Raw genomic sequence first — 18,146 nt, forward strand, 5'->3', positions numbered from 1 at the left:
ATCGTTTGGTGTTCATTCAACGTGAAAACAATAGATTTTAGTGTAAATCCTTTGGTGTTCATTCAACGTGAAAACAATAGATTTTAGTGTAAATCCTTTGGTGTTCATTCAACGTGAAAACAATAGATTTTAGTGTCAATCCTTTGGTGTTCATTCAACGTGAAAACAATAGATTTTAGTGTAAATCCTTTGGTGTTCATTCAACGTGAAAACAATAGATTTTAGTGTAAATCCTTTGGTGTTCATTCAACGTGAAAAGATTAAATTTTATGTAAATCCTTTGGTGCTCATTCAACGTGAAAACAATAGATTTTAGTGTAAATCCTAAGATGTTCATTCAACGTGAAAACAATAGATTTTAGTGTAAATCCTTTGGTGTTCATTCAACGTGAAAACAATAGATTTTAGTGTCAATCCTTTGGTGTTCATTCAACGTGAAAACAATAGATTTTAGTGTAAATCCTTTGGTGTTCATTCAACGTGAAAACAATAGATTTTAGTGTAAATCCTTTGGTGTTCATTCAACGTGAAAACAATAGATTTTAGTGTAAATCCTTTGGTGTTCATTCAACGTGAAAACAATTCACCTCTAAAGAAATGAAATGTGATAATGGTGAGAAATTCACATAGTATGAAAAAATTTGTTGATTGGCTACGTTAATGGTTTTGGTTTAGATGACGTCATTTAAGTTTGAATTCTTAATTTCAAAGTCATGAAAACTAATTGTTCGAAAACAAGAACAAACTTTCAATGCTCAGAAAATAGTCAGCTAAAATATTGGTTTACTCGCATGAGCTTATTGAGGAGTGGGAGGGTGGAACAAGGGGCAAATAGAGAGGGTGGGACTGGAGGCAGAGGGGAAGGGTGGAACAGTGGGAAGAGGGGAAGGGTGGAACTGGGGACAGAGGGGAAGGGGTAATCCCACAGTCTGTTGAACGGATAAGGACTTTCGGGCAATATTTTTCTGAAGAATCGGGTGATTTAAGTCATTCAACATTAAAAATGTATCGACCGCCCGCCCTAAAAGATATTAGCCGCTACGCCCATGTAAAGGTTGTTCTTGTTTTCGTTGCGTTTGCTAAAGCTTGTAATTACTTTGAATTCTCCGACTGAGCTCTCGTTTTCGTGATACTCGGGATCATGCCCTTTTCCTCTTCGCAAAGGAAACGTTTGGATGAAATCCTGAAAATTTTCAAAATGCTCTTCCAACTCGTCCGGGTGAATCTGAAACGAGCAAATGCAAAACGTCACACAAAAATAATTCGTCAATCTCGTGATTATTCACTGATATATATAAAGACGGGATAACACAACCTGATTGTGGTGCATAGAAAGTTTTTAAGCAAACTTTTGACAGCGGCGGCCATATTGGACTATCCACGTCTGGTATATACTTTATAATGAATTTTTCTTGTAATTTGTGTTCTTGTTATTTTATATTTCCGAAATCATGCCAAATCTGTAATTATGATATTTAAACAACGTGAGATGATTTCTATATGAAATTTAGGAAACATAAGTTTTGCCCAAAATCGTTCTATTACAGTGTTGTCATCAAAATAGTTCTTTTTTATCCCAAGAGTAAAACATATTATCCAAAATAAATGCGAGAATAGCAGTTTATTATATAAAAAGTATATAACGCACTGAAAAAGTGGATAGTCCAATATGGCCGCCACCTGGCTTCAAGTCAAGCACTAAGTTACGTTATCCAGTCTTTATACATGTCAGTGTGATTATTTAGCTGGTTATGCCACCTGGCTTCAAGTCAAGTACTATGTTGAGTTATCCAGTCTTTATACATGTCAGTGTGATTATTGAGATGGTTATGCCACCTGGCTTCAAGTCAAGCACTAAGTTACGTTATCCAGTCTTTATACATGTCAGTGTGATTATTGAGATGGTTATGCCACCTGGCTTCAAGTCAAGCACTAAGTTACGTTATCCAGTCTTTATACATGTCAGTGTGATTATTTAGCTGGTTATGCCACCTGGCTTCAAATCAAGCACTATGTTGAGTTATCCAGTCTTTATACATGTCAGTGTGATTATTTAGCTGGTTATGCCGCCTGGCTTATGTCAAGCACTAAGTTGAGTTATCCAGTCTTTATACAAGTCAGTGTAATTATTTAGTTGGTTATGCCACCTGGCTTCAAGTCAAGCACTAAGTTACGTTATCCAGTCTTTATACATGTCAGTGTGATTATTTAGATCGTTATGCCACCTGGATTATGCTAATATTTGAAAAAAAGCGCACAGTCAAAAATTTAACTGAAAAGTTCTTTACGTTAAAAATATGTAAAAATCATTAAACCTCCATCGTATCGAAGTTTGTTGGATAGTCGTCGGCCATTTTACGAGTTTCCTCTCGAGAAGCATAGTACTTTGACCACCAATCAAACTTTCTTTGTCCTTCTTCTTCTTCTTCTTCTTCGATGGCAGTCTGGTTTTTTTAAAGAAATAACAGCTTGCTGAGTAAATCATAAATTTTTATACCACCAAAAATTATCTACAGATAAGCAAATAGCACATAAAGACCGTAACGTGTATTGAATAACGAATGCAAACCTCGTTTCTTGTGTTGTCCTGTTCAATGACTACGGCACGGTGATCTGGTATGGCACCCGAAGCTAAAAATTTGAAAACGTCAAAGAAACCGTGGTCTGACCATATTTGTTCATTATACATGAGTACTTTGATGAAAGAAGCATTGAAGCCATTGATTACTGCTTTCTTGATCTGAAGCAAACTTTGACAGTCTCGGATGGTAAACATCAACGTTATTTGATCAACAGTTCTTTTAAAGGTGGTATGATGGAGAAAAATTTTTCACGTGTAACTCGAGGGAGAACGAGATGCGATTAAAAATTTACACACAGTTTGACTAATGTAGTTAATTATCTTCGGTAGCCTGAGTAAAAGTGTTACACACATGTTAACTAATGTAGAAAACTGTCACAAAGATAGTCAAACGGAGAGAAAACGTTTTGCTCTTTACGTTTTACACGTGGACAGATTTTACACGTGGACAGATTTTACACGTGTACAGATTTTACACGTGGACAGATTTTACACGTGGACAGATTTTACACGTGGTTCTAAAGAAGTTATTCGCTACTTGCTAAAGAAGGAAGGAAGCAGGTAAGAAAGTGACGCAAGACAAAGTAATGGTCTACATTTGAGAGTTGATGTCTGGTAGTGAGGAGACCGAAATAGTGTAGAATGTTGAACCATTGCCAGAAAAACTCAATTCAACTTTACTACCGATTTGTTTTGCTGAAAATTGCGGGCGTTTATGATGTTTCTTATAGGGGTGAGAAATTTATTTAGGAAGGGGGGGGGGGTGGAATCTGCTATTTTGGGAGGTTGCACCCCCTGCGCCCCGGAAAATCGGTCCATCGATTTAACATATACCTGGACTTTTCGTTACATTTTTGTAACTTCCGGTCTTCTTATTGAGAAAGATTTTGGCACTTTCAATGACACACACGCCAACTGTTGGACGACGACCAAATAAACGGTTATCTCGAACTCGTATCGTGATTGGAGGAGTAAAGAAACCCTTTTCTGGTAAATCCTATATGATGTCGACAAAAAATAAAAACTGTAAATTGTAAGGCATAACTTCATGCTGACTCACTCCGCGTTTATGGCAGGAAACCTAATCCATGTGAGGGATATACTTCATTTTAATGAAACGTATCGCTGTATTTCAGTCATACCATGATACACTAACGTAAAAAGTGTTTCACATGTTTATTAACTTTTTATTGTTTTGTAAAGGGAAAATGTCCTACTCACTGGGGGATCCGTCTTCGGGGAGGAGGTGAATGAGGAGCTGGAGAGGGCGTTTGTCTCTAAGAATATTTGACTCTGAAGATGACTATGGCTAAAGCTGTCGAAACGTTTGTAAACAAAAAACCAACAGTTCATAACATCTATGTCGACATCCACATCTACATCTACATCTACATCTACATCTACATCTACATCTACATCTACATCTACATCTACATCTACATCTACATTTACACCTAAATCTACATTTACATCTACGTTTACACCTACATCTACATCTACATCTACATTCACATCTACATCTATATTTACATCTACATTTACACCTACATCCACATCTACATCTACATTTACATCTACATCTACATCTACATTTACATCTACATCTACATCTACATCTACATTTACATCTACATCTACATCTACATCTACATCTACATCTACATCTACATCTACATCTACATTCTACATCTACATCTACATCAACATCTACATCTACATCTACATCTACATCTACATCTACATCTATAAACAAGTAAAAATTTTGATGTTAAAAGACATCTTCTGTATGAGTATGAAGGATTTTGTTGAAAAAAAGAAACTTGCTTACAACATACATCTACAGATATAAAACATATGAAAAAACCAGAACGATGCTAAATGATGCAACTAAATAACTTACGATATGAAAACATAGTACACGGTTCTCCTGAAAATTGGGATTCGTTTTGATGTTTTCCAAAACGTTCGTCTTCTGCGTTGTTTTACCCATTTCAATCTCCACCAAAGGTGATTTTACGGATAATCCCTTGAAACGTTTTAGATCGCGTAAGCCCCAACAGAGTACCTGTGAAAATTGTATGTTTTTACAAATTGTTCACTTGGAAAGAATGCAAACAGATCCCGAAATTCACATCATGAACACACTGTACAAAGAAAGTAAACACTTACTTGAGTTACTTCTACCCTATGTTTTGTTGTTTTATATAGTATATTTTCAGGAATAGTGTAAATACCAAAGTACTCACTTACTTCTACCATATGTTTTGTTGTTTTATGTAGTATATTTTCAGGAATAGTGTAAATACCAAAGTACACACTTACTTCTACCATATGTTTTGTTGTTTTATATAGTATATTTTCAGGAATAGTGTAAATACCAAAGTACTCACTTACTTCTACCATATGTTTTGTTGTTTTATATAATATATTTTCAGGAATAGTGAAAATACCAAAGTACACACTTACTTCTACCATATGTCTTGTTATTTTATGTAGTATATATTCAGGAATAGTGAAAATACCAAAGTACACACTTACTTCTACCATATGTCTTGTTGTTTTATGTAGTATATTTTCAGGAATAGTGTAAATACCAAAGTACACACTTACTTCTACCATATGTCTTGTTGTTTTATGTAGTATATTTTCAGGAATAGTGTAAATACCAAAGTACACACTTACTACTACCATATGCTTTGTTGTTTTATATAGTATATATTCAGGAATAGTGAAAATAGCAAAGTAGACACTTACTTCTACCATATGTTTTGTTGTTTTATGTAGTATATTTTCAGGAATAGTGAAAATACAAAACTACACACTTACTTCTACCATATGTTTTGTTGTTTTATGTAGTATATTTTCAGGAATAGTGTAAATACCAAAGTACACACTTACTTCTACCATATGTCTTGTTGTTTTATGTAGTATATTTTCAGGAATAGTGTAAATACCAAAGTACACACTTACTTCTACCATATGTCTTGTTGTTTTATGTAGTATATTTTCAGGAATAGTGTAAATACCAAAGTACACACTTACTACTACCATATGCTTTGTTGTTTTATATAGTATATATTCAGGAATAGTGAAAATAGCAAAGTAGACACTTACTTCTACCATATGTTTTGTTGTTTTATGTAGTATATTTTCAGGAATAGTGAAAATACAAAAGTACACACTTACTTCTACCATATGTTTTGTTGTTTTAGGTAGTATATTTTCAGGAATAGTGTAAATACCAAAGTACACACTTACTTCTACCATATGTTTCGTTGTTTTAGGCAGTATATTTTCAGGAATAGTGTAAATATCGCTGTCAACAGGCGAGGGAAGCGCTGGAGCACAATCGTTTTCCTGTATATTTGATAAATATATTTGATATATTTTTCATAATGATTTCAAACAAAGCACAGTAATAAAGTACAAACAGCATGAGTCAGAATAAAGAAAGCGCTAAGACAACAACAACAATAGTGACAACAAAAGTAGCAGAGGCATTAACTGGAAAACCACCACCACCAACAACAACAGTAACAACAAAAGTAGCAGAGGCCTTAACTGGAAAACTACCGCCAACAACAACAACAGCAACAACAAAAGTAGCAGAGGCATTAACTGGAAACCACCACCACCAACAACAACAGTAACAACAAAAGTAGCAGAGGCATTAACTGGAAAACTACCGCCAACAACAACAACAGCAACAACAAAAGTAGCAGAGGCATTAACTGGAAAACTACCACCACCAACAACAACAGCAACAACAACAACAACAACAACAACAACAATAACAATAGTTACAACATCAGCCACAACAACAACTACAACATTCGTTAGCACATCAGCTGCTGCAACACAAACATTAGGAACAATAACAGCAACAAAAAAACAACAACAAAAACAGCAATAGTTACAACAGCCTCAACATCAAAAATAACTAGAGCAACAGCTACAACAACATAAACAACAATTATATTGAATATTGATAGTACAACTGCACATTACCACAAATACTTGAAAAACAGCCAAAATATCACCGCAATGATGATCCTTTTTCCAAATTTTATGCCATGAAAGTTTCGCCTCCGGCACACGGTCAGGAAGGAATACAATCGGCTCCGCTTGAGCACGTCCGAGAAAGTCATCTTTTCCCTTAAGCTAATGATTTTAGGTGCATGTATTAATTTCACTTTGTGTATTCATTATTCTACTTGTTTATGAAGAAGTGATTAATTAAGCCAGCACCTCACTTGCGACATAAGCACAAGAATAAACATAAACATGAAAGTGTCCTTATTTGCAAGTAAACTTCAATAAACACAAGCAAAAGCTCAAATATGCATAAAAGAGAACGGAGAGTTTTGAATAAAAATGTTGCAAGTAGAAACCAGGCTTTAGAGACGGTTTGTATTAGAGTTTTAGTTAGAAGGGGCGTAGCTCGCATCGACTATTGCGGGGTGGGGAGCAATATACACGCAAGCACATTACAACACTTGTGCCTAGGAAGATAGATAATGGGGGGGTGCTCATACTCGTATATGCATATTATGCAAGATTAAGTTTCTTTGAAATCCAATGTTTTCAATGGATTATAACATGAATGCATGAACATGAGCCCCCCTCCCCCAATTGTTAATGTTCCCACGCACATGTAATACAGGGAAAACAATTTATTTCAAAGGAACTGTTTATGTAAATATTGTCGCATACATCCCCAATTCTACACCAATGGCGTTGGCTGTAGGATAACGTCCCTCTTTGCCATGTATAAAATGTACACTGCAACCAAATATAAAAACCAATAGCACTTTGCTTTCCCATCTGGTCCGTGTACACGCATTAGGAAAAAGCCGATCATCGAAACTGACTATGAATAGACTGACCTACATAAGATAGCTGGACTTACCATTGAATCGCTGTCAAATAACTCCATCAACACATCTGGAGGATTTTCAATCACCTGTTCATAATGACCATATATGGGGACGTAATCGATGAGCAACATCTCATTCCAAGTTGGATTGAGACTCTTGGTTATTGTACAGGACGTCGCGCTTCGTGTGCAGAACGAGAGCCGAACGTAGGGATCTATGAATATGATTTGATGGAAATATTGTTGTTGTCACGATAAAAAGGTTGAAGGGACATAGTGTAGATAGGTTGAATAAATCAAGTTGATTTTCACATAAATTAAGTTGATTTTCACATAAATTAAGTTGATTTTCACATAAATTTAGATGATTTTCACATAAATTAAGTTAATTTTCACATAAATTTAGATGATTTTCACATAAATTAAGTTGATTTTCACATAAAGTTAGATTATTTTCACATAAATTTAGATGATTTTCACAAAAATTAAGTTGATTTTATATATTATATTATATTGATTAAAATTATATTGATTTTGACGAGAAAACACAAAATCGTAAACAGACTTGAACACGCACTCCCAAACAGCATCATCTTGTAAACTCAAGATTCGAGTTATGTTAACAAGAGACTTATCTCTTGAGAGACTTATCTCAAGTATTCATAAGCAATGTTTCCACATTTTTTCGTTATTAAACTATTATTTTTTTGAATCGTTTCTCGAAAAAATTTTAAGTAATCGGGGAAGTGAAAATACAGATTTTTGTAAAGTTTAGAGGTGATTTTGTGTGTTAGTTTGTTTTTACCCTACACAAGTAGGAGGACGTCATTACCTGCCAATCCGTTTGGATCCGAAGGCAAAAGATTTCTTGCTTGATAAAGATGAGCACGAAATTGGCAAATGAGAGGCCCTATGTGAATAAAAATGAAGTTTTAAATGCAGCAAAAGGACAAGAGGTCGCAAAACGACGGAGTTCGAGTTATCTTACTTTTGAATGAGAGAAAAATTCTCGGAGCATCAAGCACCAGATCTTTTTCCTGGAATGTTTTTAATGAAAAACGTGAAACTTAATGAATGCCTTTGACGAAAAACAAAAACAAAATGTATTCTATACCTTTTCCGCTCCAAGTCGAAACACGGGTTCGGGAGCTGTCGAATCTGTTCGTACCAATCTACGATGCCATCGTCGTCGTCGTACAAAATCGTAATACTTTTCCTCTCTGTGAAATCTCGAAGAGAATGTTGTTGCATATTCCCATCCATCTTTCGACGCGTGATCTTCCGCAGGCTAAAATGAATAAATAAAAAAACAAAGTTAGATTCTGAGAAAGAGTATAGCGCTTGCAAAATCTTAAAAATTTTTTAGAGCCATTACAAATTAGTTGGTGTAAATCTCCAAGATAAACAAATACTACCACTTTTGTTTGGGGAATTACATAGATTAGGGTATATAATTTTTACTTATTCCTATCAAATACCAGCTTTTGAAAATCAAAACCTTACGATGGGCCGAAGTAGATTAATGATACGTAGTGAAACTCAGATGTACATACAGTCTTTGCATAAGTGGGTTGTGAAACTCAGATGTACATACAGTCTTTGCATAAGTGGGTTGTGAAACTCAGATGTACATACAGTCTTTGCATAAGTGGGTTGTGAAACTCAGATGTACATACAGTCTTTGCATAAGTGGGTTGTGAAACTCAGATGTACATACAGTCTTTGCATATGTTTATTTCATGGATTTTGTGTTATAAATTTGCCGTGATGAGTGATTACAGCGATTAAATATACACAATGACTGGAACTGCAAATCAGGTAGATTCTCCAATAACTTAATTCCACAAACAGACAAAACACATATTTTTCACAGTCAGAGGCTTAGGAGGCCGTGTTTGTCTTGGTGTTTGGAAAGCCACAATTTTCGGAGGGTGTGTATGCGTTTTAGGAAGGATAACCAACAATGCAGCTTCTTGTATTATTAACGTATATGATATATTGGATAGAAAATTTTACTAAAATAGGTATTTCATGTGTATCTATGTCGCACATATGTCAGTCGTCAATGGAAATTGTACCACATATGATTATCGTCACGAGTTTGAAACTCGTGAACGTTTTGCACTAGATTTACGTGCACCGTAGATTTTCGTAACAAAAGCATTTTTCATTTTTGTAGATGTGGATCATCGAGGTAAGTAGAGTCTTGAGAAGGACTCTTGGTGTTGATATTGAAAGACATCTCGACAACCTTACTCCGGTAGTTCTTCTCAGGACTCTCCTAACCTCGACGATCTACATCAACAAACATGTAACGATACTCCCGGGTTCAAACCATTTACTTTAAAAGCATTTTGGTTATAAAACAAGTAGTTATGTGTGATGCACAATTTACCATAGTTAACTGAAAAGCATTTTGGTTATAAAACAAGTAGTTATGTGTGATGCACAATTTACCATAGTTAACTGATAAAAATCATGCGGCGATCCAAGAAGTTTTCTTTCGCGAGTCCATCTTCTACGACGACATAAGTGATAGGTTTTCTCGACAGCTTCATAATCTGTCGATCCAAACGTGGTCTTAAAAGCGTATTCCCAGCCTACAGAAACAAGTGTAATGGTTTCAAGCTTGTTGCAGTTGCAAGAGCTCTGGGGCCAGTTGCACGAAGCCTGCATAGCGTTATCCATTGGATAGCAAGAATTTTCATACTTGTAAAAAAGATGTTAATATTTTTCTTACGAAAAAAATATTTGTAATATTTGAAACAATGTTTTATTTCAATGATTGCTAAGTTCGTATCTCAAAGTTTTTGCTTTTTAAAAGGTTTTACAAAAGTTTAAAACCGCTATACAGGCTTCGTGGAACTGTCCCCAGAAAGGTGAAAGAATTTTAAATCATATCAAAACCTTGCTCTCGTTTAACCTGTTTATACATGGAAAGGAGAATTGCAATAGTTGTAAAATCAAAGGAGTTATAATTTCTACAGGCTCTATAGAATAAGGAGACCTTTGTTCAAATTTCGTTTTCTGATCGCTATACTAATCCTACACGAGCAGAGGCTTTGGAAGCTTTCAAGAGTTGTGGGTGTTCCATATTCGCCATGCCATAACGCAAGAATAGCAACGAAATTGTTTCATATTAGTTATTTTCAAACAGTTTCTCATCTTTTTTGAACAAACATTACAAAATCACTTCAAAATCTCTTTGTTGCGTATCATTACATACAAATGACTTGCACATTTTGTCAATGTTTAAATCACTTAAAATTTTGAAAATAATTTGAAATTTGGTACACCTATCATAAACGTTCAAGTAAGAAGGTACTTTTAAGGTTCCTTCCTATAAGGTACACCCACACTGCAAAAATTATCGATGTTTGGACACCCAGATACCCACGGCTTCCCGAGCCCTGCCACGGGTATATTATTGCATGCATATGTGATATATGCACGTAGCTGACAATATTTCACATATCCACCAGGCACTGAAACCACAACAATAGACTCAACTCTATAAAAGTCTACTTTTTTGATACACCCTGATTATTCAATAAATATAAAAAATATTTTCATGGTTTGAAAAAAAATTAAAGTATCAAATCACCGTAATGGTCAACAGCTCTCTTGACGTCTACTTTCCATCCTTCGTTGCTTTCCCAAGTCCAGTATTTCGGTAGAATAATATCATTGACATTTTTTATCGCATTCCCTTCTTTGTCTGTTAGGGTTTCTCCATTCTGTTAGAAAACGATTAAGTTCTACAAATGACCCCATGAGCGTAGGAGAGAATCCATAAAAATGTATAGTAATTAACAAATAGATTGCATTTAACCATTGCCTGTTCAGTTACAGACAAACGGAATGACGTCATTTGCGATAAGAACAAAAAAGGGGGCCACGAGCCGCCGGACCGAGTGACGTCATTGATGTGACGTCTTTTCCATGCGTCTGTACTCTTGTACATCGTAGCTTTTGATTTTATAGCGTTATTATAAAATAACAAAATAACTTACATTGTCCGTCCACGGTGATTCCTGCAAAGGGCGCCACTTTCACCTGGAAACATCCGAGATTCATTTTCGAACGCATCTTCGAGGAACCGCTTGTGTCCCGTATCCTTGCTGAAGTGGGTACTAAAGAATTAGATTTGTCAAATGTAAAGTTTTTAAATAAGGCAAGTTGTACACTTTTTAGAAGAGCGGGGCTCCCAGTAGTCAAAAATATGATTTGGTTATAATAAACACCGATAAGTAAATAAAGACTGTACTACAAATAGCAAATGCATTGTAGAGAATATCAGATTCAAATGACAATTTATTACAGGGGCTTGGGAATCTATGGGTGTGCGTGTGTATAAACCATTGAACTAAAATACATGGAACGCTACCTGTAATAGAAAAGCTTTGTAATTTTTCGAAACCAAATCTTACACGCAGACACGCGAGATTACACTCAGACACGCGTGTGTACTTCAATCAATTTTCACTCCGCGATAGAATCTTGAAAAACTAAACACGCGTGTCTGGGTGTAGTCTCGCGTTTCTCGATGTAAGATTTGGCTTCAGTTATTTGCTTCAGGTAACATTCCATATATTTTAGTTCAATGGTCAGAACACGCGTAGCTTTTAGAGTGTGCATTTTCCATATTGGAAGAAGAAGAGACAAATTCGTCGCAGATTCATTGATACGAGTCTTTTTGCAATGAAAGCAAAAGGAATAAAGACATTGTTGACGACTTGCGATGAATTCAAAATACAACCATTGAAAACTGTTTTGTCTCTTTCTTCCCCAACTTTAAGTTCAATATCGACTTTATCTCAATTCGGAATGTGTGTGTGTCCTGAATTCAGAAAACCTTAATAGATTTCATCTACTAGTAAGATTCAAATGCTGGACCATATAGTGATGCCCTTTATAGGAACTTGGAGCAAAATCCACAAACTTAGCTTCTTGCTAGAACGTTTATGTTATATCACATGCTGTGTGTTTACAAGTTTACCAAATTTTCAAATTAAGAAAAGGGCACCAGCAACCAGGAAATTTCAAACGGTTTGAATATTGACGAAATATGCAAGTCATTTGTATGCAATGAAACATCACAACGGGATCTTGGAGCTTTCTTACGTCATCACATCGCAAACATTAATCACGCACAACTTTTGAAATCTACCAAAATCCCTGAACAAGAAAAGCTACGAACAAGTACCTTGTTTCTGGTCTTACACACCATTCTTTGTCAAATCTCCACCCGGTGGGTTCGATAAAATGATCTTTTGGTAGACTTAGCTATAGCAGGAAGAACAACAAGCATGAATCAACAGTGTCGACACACCATCAACATAATTATAAGTTTTTCTTCATGTAACATTCAAACGCTGTCTTTTTCACTTTTTCCTCACTCACCGTTCCTTTGGCATTGGAAAATGATGGACGTCTCAAGAGTGTCGTCGTCCATTTCCCCGGTACCCTATGCTGATTTTCGTACTTGAAAAAGAATAATTAAAATCAATGTATATAGTAATAAAGATTAAAATAAAAAAAAATACTGAATATATTTTAATTACTCTTATCGGGAATCTTTGAGAGTAACGAATCACGAAACAGAATTCGGGGATAGATTCGCGATGGTTTTTAGGGGAGAGGGTGAAGGTGCGTTGCTCTAGTTTTGATTACATTTTGATGGCTACTTGTTGCCCTTAGAATTTGAGACTGTTTTGGTTAAATTTTGTCACCGTTTTATTATGATTCAGAAATTTTGGAAGTTTGTTCCATTGAATCTCTATTGCTTTTCCATACTTGTTTGGTATATTAGTGTTTCGTAGGGAAATTGACCCCACCAGTGGCTACTGTACCCCTCTCTAGCCAACGTCAAGAGGGGAGCGCAATCTTCCGCACCCCCTCCCCCTCAATCCATCTCTGACGGAATTTTTGGTAAAAAATATTATTACACTTTACGACTGCTCTCATTTTTTACTTCTGCGTATTGAAACGCTGGTCTCTATAACTTACAGTTTCAGCATACAGCATGAGTTTCCCGCCAGTTTTTGTCAGTTCTTGCCACTCGTCGATACTGTGTTCCTCCAAACTCAGCCGTAGCATGACACGCAATAACGCAGGGATTACGGCATGTTTTTTACTTTGGTCTTGCTTTCCTGGATACTGAAAGAAAATATCGCGGTCGTTAAACGACGGAATTTGGCTCTGAACAACGTATTTGTCATGCTCAATGACATTTGAGTAGTTCCAGAAGAACTGTTATGTCGAAAACCACGACAAAGATAGCTATAAAATTTTCGGCAGATTTCTCATCACTTGCCACGTCTACGCATAATCCTTTTGACGGCAAAGCAAGGAATTGCCCAATTTAATTAATACGGTTTTAAGTTGACTAATCAATTTAATTAGAATCACTGCAAGTTTTATTAGGGTGTGGGGGTGTGTGTGTGGGTGATAGCACAGAAGAATGTGCAATCGATGAATACAATTGTTAATTTTACTTATAGAAAATACTTGGTCTGCTCAACATCGGTGTTTGCTTATATTTCCGTGTTATAATAGTTTCCAAATAGCACAACAAAGTTCAAGGCAAATTATGTAAGAACATCATGTTTCAATGACGTGTCATTAGTGACATTCTACGTTTGAAAAGATCCAAGAAAGATTTTGATTGGTTGAAAGACTTCGTGTCAGTCACGCGTGATTTGTATTATCACGCGACAGTACAGAAAAATCGGAATTTCAAACTCGGGCTCAACTTCGGTAGCCCGAGTACTAGGCACCTACTCTGCTCGCTAAAAGTACCTTGTAAAATTTCTCACAATACCAGTAGGAACAAACCTTTAAAATGACGTCGATAATCTTTCCACAGTTGATTCCCTGTTGTTCTTTATCCGATGTGTACAAAAGCTCGTGTGCAGGTATTCGACAGTATGCTATCCGCTGGGCGCCACCTTTTATCATCCAGATTATGACATCGGGCATACTGTTTTGCGGCTAAAAGGATGTTCCACACTTCAGCAAAGAACTATCACTGTTTGATTTACATGCTTGTAAATGTAGATCGTCCAGGTTGGTATAGTGCTGAGAAGGACTGTTTTTGTTGTTGATGACTGACGTTTCGACAACCTTAGCGGTAGTCATCTTCAGACTCTGAAGATGACATTTGACAGAGACATTTGACTGTGAAGATGACATTTGACAGAGATGAAGATGACATTTAGACAGAGACATTTGACTGTGAAGATGACATTTGACAGAGATGAAGATGAAATTTGACAGAGATGAAGATGACATTTAGACAGAGACATTTGACTCTGAAGATGACATTTGACAGAGATGAAGATGACATTTAGACAGAGACATTTGACTCTGAAGATGACATTTGACAGAGATGAAGATGACATTTAGACAGAGACATTTGACTCTGAAGATGACATTTGACTGAGACATTTGACTCTGAAGATGACATTTGACAGAGACATTTGACTCTGAAGATGACTACCGCTAAGGTTGTCGAAAAGTCAGTCAACAACAGCAAAAACAGTCCTTCTCAGGACTATACCAAACTGGACGATATACATTTACAAACATGTAACGATACTCCCGGGTTCAAACCATTTACTTTACTGTTTGATTTCACAGCCACACAATCAACTAATCACTCAAATTCACACTTCTGTACTCACACTATCTTCGAAATGAAGTAATCACGCACATACAAATAGAGCCACAGTTAGCTTGCAAATAGAGTCTGACAAAATGTCTGAAAAAATGTCTTGTTTGTTTCTCAAATGACGACTTGAACACGGATCTTTTATTCGGAGTATGTTTCTTATACTAATTCATAAAATTGTAGGATGGTAATGGATTTAAGTAGTAGATTCGTAAATGGATGTTGTGGCTATTGTTCGCTTCATTTATGAATGTTGCTCGATCTCAGATGCAAACTTTCGTTACCAGTCTTAGGATGTACGCACCTCAATGGCAATGCTTCTTAACTTCTTGAGAAATCTCTCCACAGTTTCAACCGTTTCAAGAGTTTCAAAAGCCTCTTTTAGGTTGGTAACTTTTTCTTTGAGTTCGGTTGCTTCTTTTCCAAGCTCATTCTACGCAAAAAAGTAATTTTACATAAAAAAAAATGAATGCCGTCAACCAGCATTCTCCGCGTGTTTATTGCTAAGACATTAAGAAAGTGTGAAAGAAAACAAACTCCGAATTAGGATAAGGTTCATATTGAACCTCATAAGAGACTAGACAATTGTGCACGAGCCTGATTGCTATGAAAGCAAAAGGAATAACGACATTTTTGATGAGTCTTACGCTAAGCAGGCAATTTATTCAAAATTCAAAAACTGCCTTCTCAAATAATAAGTTCAATATGGATCTAAATCTTCATTCGAAGTTTGTTTCTCGTATTCGGAAAAGCTCGATAGATTTCATCTACTAGTAAGATTCAAATCCTGATACATAGTGATTTCCCTAGTAGATCGAACTAGGAAGGACACCCACAAATTTAGCTTCTTGCTTGAACATACATACATGATATATTGCACGCTAAGCTTTCACAGGTTTCTCAAATTTTAAAATTAAGAAATGGTCACCATGAACCAGGAAGTCTCAAATGGTTTAAACATTGACAAAATGTACAAGTCATTTGTATGCAATGAAACAAAACGAAGGGAATATGTAGAATTTTTCTTATGCTTCCTGGGAAAAAAGAAAACCGATCAGTACAGTTTCAAAACTATTCTAAGTTTCTTGTACTATCACATCGCGAATATGGAACACTCTCAACTTTTGAAAGCTTCAAAAAGCCTCTCAACAGCACCGATTGCTAACATGCATCTCTGGGAGAAGTAACGCATCATTTAGCAACGAGGCATCGTAATTCGTACGTGGCATCGCGAAATGAATGTTAAACAAAACAATTCCAAGTAATTTACCAATGTCGTGTTTCTTCGATGCGTCAGCAACACATCTAAATTTGTCATGTCTGGTTTTTTCAACGTCGGTTGATTCCCAAGAGTCCTGTGCAAAAAGTTGAAAAACAGAAACTTCAATGGTTCAATGTTAACTATCGCACGATCGAAAACTTTCCAGAGATTTTTCAGGAAATCCACAAGTACACGATTGCTTGTATAGACATTAAAAACGGACTATGCACTTCAATTGAAGTTCTTGTACGTTTATATTCGTACACGTTACAACGTTATTCGTTACACGTTACACGTTTATATTCGTACACGTTACAACGTTATTCGTTACGTTTATATTCGTACACGTTACAACGTTATTCGTTACACGTTCATATTCGTACACGTTACAACGTTATTCGTTACACGTTACACTTTATATTCGTACACGTTACAACGTTATTCGTTACACGTTACACGTTTATATTCGTACACGTTACAAATTTTTTCGCCCAAGTCATATTTTGCAATTTTCGGCGAAAACTAGCTACTATATGCCACTGGTGTGTTCTGTGTCTATTTCCTAAGTCATTTGACCAGTCAAAATGGCTCAATAAATCTTCAATAAACGATGTTCAATAAAAAGTTTGACAGTTTTTTTAAATATATTAATTCTTGTCTCTTTTTGTTGAAACTCCCAAAAATGACTTAAGTTTAACAGTTAGCTAGGAACGCAACGAAATTATGATTAGAAAAAAGGGTGATTGTGTCGCGTGACTTGTAATGATATAAATCCTGCAAATTATATTGATAAAGTTTCCATAGTTTCGTAAAAGCACTATTGCTAATGTGCATTTAATATAGACGACGAGTTTTTTGATGTCTGAACACGTCTATTCTCAAAAACTCGTTGTCCATATTAAATGCATATATTAATAAAGTTTTAGACAATATACATGAAACATGTGTACTTACTGGCAATCCTTAAGAAGTATATCCAAAAAGTTTTACACAATATGCATGAACATGTGTACTTACTGGCAATCCTTAAGAAGTATATCCAAAAAGTTTTACACAATATACATGAACATGTGTACTTACTGGCAATCCTTAAGAAGTGTATCCAGAAAGTTTTACACAATATACATGAAACATGTGTACTTACTGGCAATCCTTAAGAAGTGTATCCAAAAAGTTTTACACAATATACATGAAACATGTGTACTTACTGGCAATCCTTAAGAAGTATATCCAAAAAGTTTTACACAATATACATGAACATGTGTACTTGCTGGCAATCCTTAAGAAGTGTATCCAGAAAGTTTTACACAATATACATGAAAGATGTGTACTTACTGGCAATCCTTAAGAAGTATATCCAAAAGCTTGCAAAGTTCCTCCACGGATTCTTTGTGCTCGCCTTTCCAATAGCTCTCTTTGACTCGATCGATGCTTTTTTCCTAAAAATAATTTGGTTACATTCTACGTACTCGTAAGATGCCGAAACTTTATTGAAATTCTTGTATGATAAAAATTTTATTCTCGCTACAAAATAATAAAATAATAAAACCAGGCGCGGATCCACACCGTGACGAAAGTGGCTCGAGCCACGGTCAGAATTTTCAAACTTTTGAGATTACAATTTATGAATAACAATAATAAAAGTAAAAAATGTCTTACTATGTTTAAACTTTTGTATGATGAAACTATTCTCATAATAAATTAACAAAAAAATAATAACGAAACTAACAGATCGATGTACATACAACTTGAGCCT

At 35.6% G+C, this 18,146-nt stretch overlaps 1 protein-coding gene across 1 annotated transcript in view; it reads right to left on the minus strand.

Annotated features, from left to right (window-relative positions):
* The window catches only part of LOC124443496 (myoferlin-like), a 34,813-nt gene that overhangs the window by 14,352 nt on the left and 2,315 nt on the right, over window positions 1–18,146 (minus strand). Inside the window, exons 6-26 of the mRNA XM_046993949.1 lie at window positions 17,726–17,829; window positions 16,400–16,484; window positions 15,434–15,562; window positions 14,295–14,450; window positions 13,467–13,616; window positions 12,861–12,941; window positions 12,664–12,743; window positions 11,471–11,590; window positions 10,365–10,447; window positions 9,915–10,057; window positions 8,572–8,745; window positions 8,446–8,494; window positions 8,290–8,367; window positions 7,491–7,672; window positions 6,590–6,742; window positions 5,840–5,938; window positions 4,482–4,646; window positions 3,416–3,578; window positions 2,570–2,631; window positions 2,316–2,444; window positions 1,097–1,225 (exon numbers count right to left, since the gene is read on the minus strand). Of these exons, the coding sequence (XP_046849905.1) occupies window positions 1,097–1,225; window positions 2,316–2,444; window positions 2,570–2,631; window positions 3,416–3,578; window positions 4,482–4,646; window positions 5,840–5,938; window positions 6,590–6,742; window positions 7,491–7,672; window positions 8,290–8,367; window positions 8,446–8,494; window positions 8,572–8,745; window positions 9,915–10,057; window positions 10,365–10,447; window positions 11,471–11,590; window positions 12,664–12,743; window positions 12,861–12,941; window positions 13,467–13,616; window positions 14,295–14,450; window positions 15,434–15,562; window positions 16,400–16,484; window positions 17,726–17,829 (2,514 nt within the window). The remainder of the gene's footprint in view (window positions 1–1,096; window positions 1,226–2,315; window positions 2,445–2,569; window positions 2,632–3,415; window positions 3,579–4,481; window positions 4,647–5,839; window positions 5,939–6,589; window positions 6,743–7,490; window positions 7,673–8,289; window positions 8,368–8,445; window positions 8,495–8,571; window positions 8,746–9,914; window positions 10,058–10,364; window positions 10,448–11,470; window positions 11,591–12,663; window positions 12,744–12,860; window positions 12,942–13,466; window positions 13,617–14,294; window positions 14,451–15,433; window positions 15,563–16,399; window positions 16,485–17,725; window positions 17,830–18,146) is intronic.

Source organism: Xenia sp. Carnegie-2017, unplaced genomic scaffold (assembly GCF_021976095.1).
Source record: "Xenia sp. Carnegie-2017 unplaced genomic scaffold, XeniaSp_v1 HiC_scaffold_21, whole genome shotgun sequence".
In the NCBI taxonomy this organism is placed as follows: Eukaryota; Metazoa; Cnidaria; class Anthozoa; order Malacalcyonacea; family Xeniidae; genus Xenia; species Xenia sp. Carnegie-2017.